This window comes from Eucalyptus grandis, chromosome 6 (assembly GCF_016545825.1).
Source record: "Eucalyptus grandis isolate ANBG69807.140 chromosome 6, ASM1654582v1, whole genome shotgun sequence".
NCBI classification, from domain to species: domain Eukaryota; kingdom Viridiplantae; phylum Streptophyta; class Magnoliopsida; order Myrtales; family Myrtaceae; genus Eucalyptus; species Eucalyptus grandis.
The window spans coordinates 11,800,926-11,813,688 of NC_052617.1; the positions used below are offsets into that span (position 1 = coordinate 11,800,926).

The 12,763-nt window shown below is 42.3% G+C and overlaps 1 protein-coding gene across 1 annotated transcript in view; it reads right to left on the bottom strand.

Annotated features, from left to right (window-relative positions):
- The window catches only part of LOC104451495, a 36,057-nt gene that overhangs the window by 8,460 nt on the left and 14,834 nt on the right, over positions 1 to 12,763 (bottom strand). The window contains exons 3-5 of the mRNA XM_039314348.1: positions 656 to 780; positions 351 to 561; positions 5 to 242 (exon numbers count right to left, since the gene is read on the bottom strand). Of these exons, the coding sequence (XP_039170282.1) occupies positions 5 to 242; positions 351 to 561; positions 656 to 780 (574 nt within the window). The remainder of the gene's footprint in view (positions 1 to 4; positions 243 to 350; positions 562 to 655; positions 781 to 12,763) is intronic.

Below are 12,763 nucleotides of genomic sequence, written 5' to 3' on the forward strand. Positions count from 1 at the left end.
TTACTAAGTTCCTATAATTCTCTTTGTCTTTGCTTCTTTCTCATCATGTGCGAAAATTCTTGCTAACCCAAAGTCTGAGATTCTTGGGCTTAGGCTGCCATCCAACAATATGTTGCTAGCTTTGAGATCCCGGTGAATTACTTGAAGTTTAGAATCATGGTGGAGATAGAGAAGACCTCTTGCAATCCCAATGATAATGTCAAATCGTTTTTCCCAGTCTAACAATAAGCATCTTTCACGATCTGCATATGTGACGTCAGTTTAGTCAACCAGATGGGATTAAGTTCAGTGCACAGATAGCATCATCATCCACCAGTAACATCTTTCATTAAAGGGTCTAGAGACCTCACCAAAGATAAAACAATCCAAGCTCTTGTTTTGCATGTACTCATAGACCAAAATCCTTTCCTCCCTCTCCATGCAACAACCCAGAAGCCCCACAAGATTCCGGTGTTGAAGTTTGGCTATCAGAATTGTTTCATTCTTGAACTCTTCAAGACCTTGTCCTGAGTTTCTTGACAGTCTCTTCACTGCTACTTCTTGTCCTGTGAAAAGATTGCCCTGCATATTGCGGTTAGAGTAGATATGTTAAACAATGAAATATGATCACTCTGTTTGCAGTGAACTTCGTCTTGGAATATGCACGGCTCATTACCTTGTAAACTGGGCCAAAGCCACCAGCTCCAATCAGATTGTCCTCAGAGAAACCATCCGTAGCCTTAACAATGGTAGCCAGATCAAAAAGTGGCAAATCAACATCTTCCTCCTTGACTTTCCAACCTGAAAAAGACTAGTTAATACAAAGATCCTTGTCAAAACATTTGTTAATCTCACAAAAGGGCCTAAAAGTATCTTTGTAGGTCTACATCCATAGAACCAGTTGTACTGACGTTTTCTCTTTATTCGGCAATTCCTGATACAATGGAAGTACACCATGGCCGATAGAAACAAAGCAGCAATAGCTGACACCGATATGAGGATGACCACCCTTTTCTTCTTGTCAGAATTATGAAGGAAATCTGGGATAGAGAAGACTGAAAAGATTAAATGCAATCTTCTAGGGTGCTGTTCCTGAATAAGCTGGTTAAAACTTAGAATGATTAGAGAAAAAAGCAATGATTGGCCAAATAAGTACCCAGATCAGATTTTGGTAGGCGGATGTATAGAGTTTGCCCATGGTTATCTTCTTCATACTCCCTAATGTCAATTAGGCTTCCAAACCACAGGATACAACCACTACCTCCTCCTCTAAGATCTGAATTAGCATAAGCAGTGCATGGACAGCTATTTAAGCACTCCACCTGGCATTCCTCGAGGCTCATGTTCTTGTTCAACCAGAACTTCAACATGTCAGGAAGTTTAACTTTCGCTAGTTTGAGGAAGCCTTCTACCTTCGAACAATTTGTTGGTATTCTTCTCGTGCATCCACCGGACCAATTGAGGAGATCCCATTCTTCTAGGGACTTTGGTACAAACCCCTTCAAGCAATCGCATATTGGACTTCTGTTAATTCTACAGATACTGTTGGCTCCACAAGTACCATAAGTTTCACACCTATCGTTGGGTAACGAGTACATGATATTCCAGACGTTGCTTCTTTTACTTGCAACATAGACCTGGAGCGACCCAGAATGGTTTACAAGTACTCTTGTGATAAATTCACTTTTTCTGGCTCCATATACAAAATATATTTCATTTTCACCATAGAAGAACACTGGCGTGGTCACTTCACTCGGTGCCATCGAAGAACCACTGAATCGTAGTCCGTTCCACAGTCCTGTCCGATATTTCTTGCCAGATCCTAAGCTGACGAGTTCACCTTGAGGCAACCCATGAATGTTCAACCTGTAACTATAGTCTCCAGAGGAAGGATCATCCGTGCTTTTCCAAGATGCCAGACGCCTTTCTAAACCGATTTTCAAGTCCCACCCTAATTTCATACTGGGTAGTAAAGTGTCGGACGGATGATCAAAACTCTGCCATGAATAGTCATCAGAATTTAAATTAGTATGCTCTCTAACAACAAGATTCCCAGTGTCTAAGAGCTTGGCAACCGGGTTTTTCAGAACCCTGGACAAATTCGAAGACCAGATGACCCTCTTCAATTGATTGACAAGAACTAGATCTCCGTCATGGCTAAATGTGAGAACTCCGTGTGAATCAGTGAGTGGATCGTCCCTGTTGGCAACCCAAACAACAGTTTCCGGAGTGATTTGGTACCATATGCCAAGGTACCTGTTCGTTGAGTTGCCAGGAGAGAAGAAGCCAAGCTCAAAGCTTTGGCCTGAAGAGATCAATTTCTCTCCATCTTTAAGGGACTGACCTGAAATTAAGGTATCAGACGCCATCGACAAATTCAGCACTAACATGGTAAAAATAGAGTAAAATAAGGGGGAATAAGGAAGCATTAAGAATGCCATAAGGATTTTGTTTATTCTTTCCTGGCTCCTCCCTCTCAATGGCCAGTTTTAAACTCAAGCTTCTCACCAATGATATCTAGCTGAAGCCTACCTGAGCGGATATTATTTACATTTATTGCAGAGTCCATCACTAGCCATTTCCAGTGGGATAAGATATCAAACGGTCATGGAATGGAAGCGACCAAGTCAAGCTGTTAGGTGTTGTTGACCAAGTCAAGCTGTTAGGTGTTGTTGATTAGGAGACTTGCGATGTCTATTTATGCCATGCAAGAAAGTCATACCCCAAAAACGACCTGTAAACTTTCTCTCCCGTTCTGGGAGTCTCTCTCTCGAAGGAAGAGCCTCTCCATGCCAGGTTTGGTAATGGCCCCAAGAACCCCAAATCAGAACCCTAAGCGAAACACCCACCATCCCTTCTCCATAGAGTTCCCATTTCCAGCGCTTTCCACCCCAGACAATGTCTCCCTGTGAAAGTGGAAGCTTCTCGAGCACTGTTTCATTCCATCGGAGATGTCATCCATGGTGTATTCACGCCCTTTCTCACAAAATGAGCTTCTTTTATCCTTTTTCCCACTAAAATAGAAACCAAATAGCCACCATATCCACCATATCAGTCTAAATAATACATTCCACCCAGAACCCATACCCCACAATACAAAAACCCTAACCCTTTACCAAGTACTGCACAAAGCTTCAAATCGACCCTATGTAAGCTGTCGCAGATGAAGGAATGAACCTAACAGCTTCAATATGGTGATTTTAAAACAGCAGCAACACGCCTTCCATCTTCATCTTCGTTTCAAACGCCAATCACCGTCTCAGGTTGGTCTCTGTCCTTGAAGCTTCAAGAATAGGTCACCGGGCATAATCGTGAAAGCTTGTGTGTGTTAAACTACCTTCTCGGACTGTTTATTAAAGCGCTTAGCCCCATGGAACAAAAAGGCGCAGATCCTCGGTTGGAATCTCTCTGCAAAAGATTGGGAGAGATGTGGTCAGAAGATGATATAATAGATCTGGAGGATATTGACACAAGTGAGCAGGAGAAAGATTGTCGTGCAATGCTGATAGGAAAGCTCTTTATGAATCCAAATGTCAATTTTCCAGCTTTTCAGACCACTATGAGGAAGGCTTGGAAAATAGACAATGTTGTTATTATCCCCCTGGAGCAGGGGCTGTTCTTATTTGCCTTCAAAACAGAAGGGGACTCAAGGCGTGTGCTGAATAGTGGCCCGTGGTCTTTTGCTAATCACTGTTTGTTACTGAAACCATGGGAACCAAATACCCCCCCTCGCTGTTACAATTTCTCTAAAGGGGCTTTTTGGGTCCACATCTTCGGGCTTCCGGTGGAATGGCGTAATGAGGTAGCGGTCAAGAGAATAGCGCAGGATCTAGGAGAAGTATTAGAGATTAAAGTGGAACCCAAAGCTGGTGCTTACTTCGTGTCGGGAAAGTGAAAGTCGAGTTGGATCTGTTTGCTCCTTTAAAACAAGGAAGTGTAGTAAACGCGCGGGAAGGAAATTCTGGCTGGAATACAAATACGAAAGACTCCTCACTTTTGCTATGCATGTGGCAAAATGGGACACTACACTACTTAGTGTGCTGAAAACCAAGTGGACTTGGAGAAAATTAACGAGCTACGATTTGGGTATTGGTTGAAGGCCGAAGCTAAAGAATTTAGTCCCATGTGAAAGATGTTTTATGAAGACTGAAAAAGGACAATGAAGAAGAAGAAGAAGTTGTACCTGAAACACAGGAGAATCCCAGCCAAATGGATATTGTCCAGCACCTACCCTTGAATAGCAGCCGCATGGAAAGACCTGAAAAAAGAAAAGAGAGGGCAAATGTAAAAACAGGGGAAGCACAAGGAAAGGCAAGCTCGCCTCGTTATTGACATGGCCGTAAAACGAATCCTCCTCCGCACATCTCAACCAGAATATCCGAAGGGATTGCATCCAAAAAAGAAGCAAAAACAACCAGGCACACAAGCAAAAACAGAAAAGGTTCAGTCCTTATGGCAATGAGAAGCAAGACCAAGAGCTTCTGGATGAAACTCAACTCCTAGAGACCCCAATCCAACTTGAAAAGGGAGAGGGCACATGGGCTTTGGTGGCTAGCCCTAATAAGCCACCGGGGTACAAATGAATATAGCAAGCTGGAATTGTCAGGGGTTGGGCAATCCCCTGACAATTCAGGAACTAAGAGCCTTAGTGGCTCAAAACAGGCCCAGTTTAGTGTTCCTAATGGAGACGAAGAACAAAGAACAGCTGGTAATGAGGTTAAAGCAGAACTTAAAGTTTCAGAACCACTTTGTGGTGGACCCAATAGGGACTGCAGGCGGGCTAGCCTTATTATGGAATGCTGATATCCAGGTATCAATTGAATCACATTCTGCTGACTTTATAAATGCAACATGTAAATGGGAAGGAAATAGAACAGCGATGCGAAGTACTTTTGTGCATGCACCCTATACTTTTCACAGAAGGGTGTTGTTATGGGAGGAATTGAAATACATAAAGTCCCACAATTCTCTACCATGGATTTGTATCGGGGATTTTAATGAAATTTTATATCATTGGGAAAAAGTCGGAGGAAGATTGGCTGAGTATCACAGAATGGCAGCATTTAGACAAGTTGTGAATGAATGTTCCTTTATGGAATTAGAGGGCAAAGGCTGTGCTTTTACATGGGCAAACAACAGGGTGGAGATGAATTTATAAAAGAAAAACTTGACAGGGTCCTATGTACCATTGAATGGCGGGTTTCCTTCCCAGAAGCTTTAGTATTTGCCCTCCCAGCAATTGGTTCAGATCACTGTCCTCTAATAGTATCGCTTATGGCTGAAAGGAGGAAGAGAACGAGGCACTTTAAGCTTGAAGCGTTCTGGATGGAAGATCATGAATATGAGGAAAAAGTAAATATGGTGTTGAATGATCCGGGGATAAAAAAGCTAAGTTGGGAGGCCAAGATGGTGAAATTAAAGGCATCCTTGGAGGTATGGAGCAGAAAATTTACCAATGCACAGAAGCAAATCAGAGAATTAAAAAAAGAACTTGAAGCTATCACAAATAACCAAGGAGCTCAGCAGGATCAGAAGAGGGTTCAAGAGGTAAAAGGAGAAATAGAAATGTTATGGAAGCAAGAAGAAATGTTCGGGGGATGAGATCGAGAGTTTCATGGCTGAAATGGGGGATAAGAACTCTAAATACTTTCATGCTACCACTATACAACGCAGCAAAAGAAACGAGAATATCCATGCTCCAGATGGCCAATGGAGAATGGACACAGGATGAAGGAAGACTGAAAGAGGAAACATTCGCCTTTTTCAATGAATTGTATACCTCGGTGGGACCTCGCCATATCCAACCCATCATCGACCAATGCCCTATTAGGGTGACGAAGGAGATGAACACAGCTCTAACAGCAAAAATCATGTTACAAGAAGTTAAAGCGGCGAAGTCTTCCAACTAGGGCGTTAAAAGCACCAGGACCAGATGGGTTAAATGGTCAGTTTTACCAGCACCATTGGGAAGATATTCAAACAGATATTATGGAAATGGTAGAAGATTTCATGGAGACTAAATGCCTAAATCCGAATCTGAACAGAACACATATAGTACTTGTCCCTAAAGCCCCAAACCCAGAAAAACTAGACCAATTCCGCCCAATCAGCCTTTGTAACTTCTCCTATAAAATTATCTCCAAAGTGTTGGCAAATCGTCTAAAGCGATGGCTTCCTGAATTGATTGAAACAGAGCAAAGCGCTTTTGTAAGTGGAAGGTTGATACAAGACAACATCATCATAGTTCAAGAAGTCCTTCACCAACTTAGAATCAGGAAAAGAAAGAAGAAATTCCAAGCCGTCCTTAAACTGGACATGAAGAAGGCCTACGATAGGGTTGAATGGGATTTCCTTGAAGCTTGCATGAAGAAAATGGGTTTCAGCCCTACTTGGGTAACTTGGATCATGCAATGTGTCACAACTACCTCATTTAGCGTGAAAGTAAATGGAGACTCCCTACCCTATTTTCAACCAGCAAGAGGTATCAGACAAGGGGACCCTCTCTCCCCTTACTTGTTTATCCTTATGGCGAACGTGTTATCCCTAATGATGAAAAGAGCAGTTGAGGAGGGAAGATTAAGAGGTATTAAGTTAAACAGCCAATGCCCCACATTATCGCACTTACTGTTCGCAGATGACTCTATTTTCTTTCTAGATGGCAAGATCAGTGAATGCCAAAATCTAGCTGAGGTGCTGAATCAATACTGTTTTGCCACTGGGCAACTAGTGAATCTGAACAAATCAGGAATATTTTTCAATGCGGACTGTCCCCAGAGCTTGAGGAGGAACATGGCAAGGGAGCTACGAGTACCAGAAATCAACAAAACAGGGAAATATCTGGGCATTCCCTCTGATTGGGGTAGTTCAAAAAAACAGATGTTCGCATGGATTTTGGCCCGAGTAAATATGAAGCTGGAAGGATGGAAGGAAAACTTGTTGTCTAAAGCAGGGAAGGAAGTCCTTTTGAAAGCAGTTGTTCAGGCTATCCCACAATATGCAATGTCGATCTTCAAAATCCCGGTATCAATTTGCAAAGCCATAGAACAAAAAATAGCTTCCTTTTGGTGGAAAAACAGTGAAAGAAAAGCTGGAATTCATTGAAAAAACTGGCGTGTCGAAGCAAAGGAAAGATCATGGTGGTATGGGATTCGGGGACCTCATTACATTCAACAAAGCCATGCTAGGGAAACAGGCATGGCGACTAGCGGCAAACTCTCCCACACTATGAATCCAACTTTTGAAAGGCTTATATTTTCAAAATACAGACTTCTGGCATGCAAAACAGAATCACAGGGCGTCATGGGGATGGAAAAGCCTACTAATTGGGAGGGAAGCTATCTCAGAATCATCCCTATGGTCTGTGGGTGATGGACAATCAGTCAGAATACGGCAGGACAAATGGTTAAAGAGGGGTATACTAATCGGACCTGCTAATAGAGAAGACCCTGAGCTAGTGGAAGAGCTAATTGACAAGCGGAGATCGGAGCATGGAAAGAGGACATAGTGCAAAACACTTTTGATGATAGCACTGCAGATGAAATATTGGCCATCCCCATCCCCGCCACAAGCGCAAAAGACAAACTAGTATGGAATGCAACAACATCAGGCATGTACACCGTCAAAAGTGGGTATAACCAGTTAAGGAGAGCGAAACCAAGCTAGCAACTAATGAAGCATCGACCTCATACCAGAAGCCAAGAGAACTATGGTGCAAAATCTGGAACATGCGGACTATAACGAAAATAAAAGTTTTTATGTGGACCCCGTGTCAAAATGCGCTCCCAACGTCGAGAACTTAAGAAGAAGAAAAATCGCACCCGAAGCGACATGCCGCCTGTAAAAAGGACCCGAAACAGAGGAACACCTATTTTTGCTCGCCCGGACAACCAAGATATGGTCGACCCACGAATCAGCATACCGGTTCGAAGAAGGGGACTAACAAGCATTGATCGATGGATCCTCCACCACAAAAGTGCCTTACCAGAAGCTCCAACCCTCGAGCAAGTTGCAGTACTCCTCTGGTTCATGTGGAAAGCAAGAAACGAAGCCATCTTCAAAAGGAAACCGCCAGATCCGCAAGGAATCATCTCGGAAGCCATCGCAAAACAGAAAGAATTCAGTGTCTGGAACTCAAAACAGGAAGGGCGAGAACAGAGGGACCGCACCTGTGCGACAAACTGGATCCCACCGACACCGAAATCTCTGAAAATCAATGTAGATGGAGGTCTTCGAGTAGGCGAGACCAGAGGAGCGATCGCTGGTGTATGCAGGGACGCGAGTGGAGATCTGCTCGGAGGGTTCGCACGCCAAGTTAGAGTGCAAACAGCACTCCAAGTCGAAACCCTAGCTTTGCTGGAGGGGATGAAGTTCGCGCACGAATGGGAGAAGAGAAAAGGGAAGAGTGAAAGTACAAGCATTGAGTCAGACGCTTCTGTTGCTGTCCACGCTTTGTCGGGGGAAGGCCAAGTTCCATGGGACATTGCCGCACAAATCCAAATGGGCCGGGCTTCTCTGGCTTCTTTACCCCACATAAACATTACCCATTGCTTTAGGGAACAAAACAAAATCGCTGATTGAGTGGTTAAAGCCCAGCTCAACCATAACCTCCCGAACAATTGGGTGTCGAGTCCACCACAGCCTCTGTTTAGTCTTCTTTGTTCTGAATCCCGAGGGGATCTTGTTCTACGTTATCTCTTTAAGTTGAAATGAAATGCAGCTCTTTCGTCCAAAAAAAAAAAAAAAAAAAGAAAGTCATACCCCTCTCCCTCACAGCTCAATTACAGCCTACAGGACAAAGACAGGGCAATAAGTTAATAACTAACAATCTTTCTCCAAGCAGGACTAATGATGGAGTTGTTGCCCAACGCTATGTTTTAGCCCAAAATTATTTGGGCTGTGCTAATTTAAGGAAGATGTTATAACCTATGAAGTACTGACACTTTTCAAGAGCCTTCATGTTCGACACATGTCCGATACTCTATGACACTCGATCAACACGTGTTAAAAAATCCGATACTTGGTCAATTTTTCCGACACTTGCCGACGTTCAAGTTGGAATTTCGACATGCAAGTTTCCAACAAGTAATTCCGACAGGTAATGTCAATTTTAAAAACTTTTAATAAATGATCGGTCAAAATGTATATATGTGAAAAAAATAATAACAACAACAACAACAATAATAATAATAATAATAATAATAATAATAATAATAAGTTGAGAAAGAAGAAAAATCTAATCTTGTTTTCTTTTCGATTCTCACTTCTGTGATACACAATTCATCTCTAAGTTTTTTTTCACTTCTAACATGTCTAACACGTGAGTCCGAATGTGATTTGCTTTTTTTTTCTCCAAATTATATGGATTATTAGAATGGATTTGAATTAGTCAAATTGAAACAATGATTGATATTAATAAATTGTGAATTGGTGTTTTTAGTGTAAATTCATTCTATGCTTTTATTATTTATTTATTTATTTATTTATTTGTGAATTTGAATCAAATTAATTTGATTCAAATAATTTAGTTCATAACCCGGTACCCTTTATGACGTCAACTCTACCTTCGATTGTCACAACCCCAAAAATACAGCCTTTCGTCTTCTTCGCTGCGTGGGATCGCTAATCGATCAAATTCTTTGCCCTGACATAGAGTGTCTATTGCATATGAGACGTTTTTCAAGGTTGAATCAAGAAGATCCCCACACGGATCTTCAACCCGACAAATTGTATCAATAATTTCAGGTTAAAGTTTCCCCGTGTTAGGTGAAGGTGGGCCCACCAAAACTCAAAATGTTTGAATCATTCATACTCGTCCCTTCTACAGATTGAAAATTGATAACATGAGAAAAGTCCATTTACATAGAGAAAAAGGAGAGAAGGAAAAGGTCAAGACCGACGACAAAAACATCAGTCAAGCTAAAATCTGTCAGATTTGGCAAGAACGTGCTCATCGGATTGTGATTACTCATATTCAAACATTAGAACGGTCATTACACGCTATTTGGCTAGCAAATTCCAACGACACTCCACGTCTAGTCACTATGGAGAAGGGTCCGAAGAAAACAAAAAATATATTATGGTTCAACTAGCAATTTTTGTAATTGGCATTGGAAATAGTTAATTTTAAGTAAGGATATAAAGTGAAGCCATCTGCTGGGACCTTATCTCGAATAAGAGTTTAAAGTGGCCATCTTAACATCAAATAAAGCCCAAACTTATCGGCCGACTAAATTTTTGCAAGTGAGCTTTTCGTGATGGTTAGAATAGGGGCAATTTTGCCCAAAATGTTCTCATTATATCGAAATTGGAGCTGGAGTTCGTGTTAACCAATTGAACAATGACCACAAGCTTGTTTGTTTGAGAGAAATGGTTGGCGGCAATAGCAATAGTAGCAAAATCATATAATGGCAAGTCAACGTCATCTGTACCACTTGGCAAGCCTACAAGGCATGTAAACTAGTTTCTAACCATACCATAATGTCAAAAAGAAAAGATCAATCCGGAATTTGATTACATGATGTAAAAGAAAGGTATGTAGCTTACCTCGTCTTTTCATTCTTCTCTTCCAGATTATGCCCAACACCATGCCCACTAAAAGCAATCCTGAAATGGCTGAAGCCACTATGATAGTCACCAATTTCTTGGATGGACTGCGGATTGAATCTAGCATATTGGAAAAAGCGAAGTAACTAATTTCAGAGAATTCATCTGTAAGCTGAAGAATCTTTCTCCGTTAGAGGACCTTGAACATGAGAAATAAATAGCAAGGAACAAAACGGTAGTTAAGTCCGGCATTAATAGAGGACATATCGATGAAATGAAAGATTAGAACAAAGAAGAAAAAATAAATTGCTGAACCAACTAGCTGATGCAGACACAATATCTGTATTTACCTAATTCAGAAGCAGGGAGCCTAGGAAGAGATATTGCCCATTGACACCCATGTCAATTTCCTTTATGTCAATGAGATCACCAAACCACATCAAGCAGCCCGCTCCTCTAATATCGGAATTAGCATAAGCCGTGCAAGAACAATTCTTTAGACACTCAATCTTACACTCCTCATGGCTTAAGTTCTTGAACAGCTGGAAATCTACCAGGTCAGGTAATTTCACCTGCGAAAGCTTCATAAAATCCCTACGGGAACAATTCAACGGAATTCTCCTTCTGCACCCATATGTTGAATTAAGCATGTCCCTCTCTTCTTGTGACTTGGGCGTAAAACCCTGCAAGCAGAGGCATCTTGGGCTTTGGTTAATTCTGCACACGCCATTTTTGCCACACTGTCCATAGGTGTCACACGGGTCATGAGGGAGCGAGTACATCAGATACCACTCCGTGCTTCCACTCTTCAATAGATGACACTGCGTAAAACCATCCGGGCTTAATATGACTTTGGCAGTGCTATCATCCTTTAAGGTTTCAAACGCAAAACAGGCATCCGTTGTGTTGTAAACAAAGATGGGGTTAATAATGGTATTCCCCTCCATGAAAAGACCGCCAAATTCAACTCCATCCCATGGCCCAGCTCGATATACTTTGACAGAATCCTTTCTGACTATTTCAAGTTGGGGTAACCTGTCAATTTTGTATCTGTATGTATAGTCTCCAGGGGAAGGATCGTCCGTGCTTCTCCAGGAAGTCAGATGATGTTCCAAACCAGTTCTAACGTTCCATCCTGCGGTCATACCGACCAAAAGCGTGTTTGATGGGTGGTCAAATCTCTGCCACGAATAATCAACAGAGCCTAAATTGTTGCTTTCCCTAAGCATGAGGTTACCGCAATCAAGGAGCTGTGCAACTGGATTACCGAGAACCTTGGTTGAATTCGTTGACCAAATGACACTCTTTGATTAGTTGAGAAGAACAAGTTCACCTGCATTGCTCATTTCGAGAGTGCCATTTGAATCAATGAGTGGATTGTTCCTGTTAGCAACCCAAACGACCGTTTCAGGACTCACCACAAACCATATCCCCGGGAAGCTATTCTTTGAACTTCCAGCAGAGAAGAAACCGAGCTTAAATTTTCGGCCCTGGGAAACTAATGTCTCTCCCTCTTTAATTGCACTGAACTCAGGGTATCACCTGCGCTTGATAGATGCAACAATGACAGAACGACGATGGAAGTACAAAAGGAGCTGAAGATAGGAGGATCTGCCATTGCAAACCCTTCTGTTTGATCTACGAGATGAAGCAAATAACTGGATAAGATTCGAACATTTCAGAATAGCATATCAGGATAAGATATAGAAGACAGATACCTTTGTCTGGGGCAGAGCAAGTTCTAGGACTTACTGGTTAGATTGAGTTGGGCCACGCAAGAAGACCAGCCTCTCAAATATTCGTGGATCAGTCTCCAATCTTCCTGTAATTGTCAAGGATCAAATTTAGATGATTCGAATCGGTGAAAAGGTGAGTTTTATTAGCATGCCACTTCACGTTTTCTGTTTTGCAGACATTGTCACCATCCTCGTTGCACCAGTCCAAGCTCGCGTTCGACCAAATGAAGTGGAAAGTTGTTACACAGTCCCAGCAGGTGGAGATACACCTCGGGTAGCCTCCATCAAGAAAATATTGGGTGGTCCGGGACCACCATGTCAGCGTGGTCCCCGGCCACTCACGAGATGCCATGTGGAGGGGTGGGCCCCACTTGTGTCTTCTGCCTTCTTCCCCTCTCTCTCCTCTTCCTAGCCTGCCGATGCCCTCTCTCCTCCTAGCCTGCACGCTCTCTCTCTCTCCTGTCAGAGCATTTATTGCGGACGTTTTTCTTTTTTTTTTTTTTTTT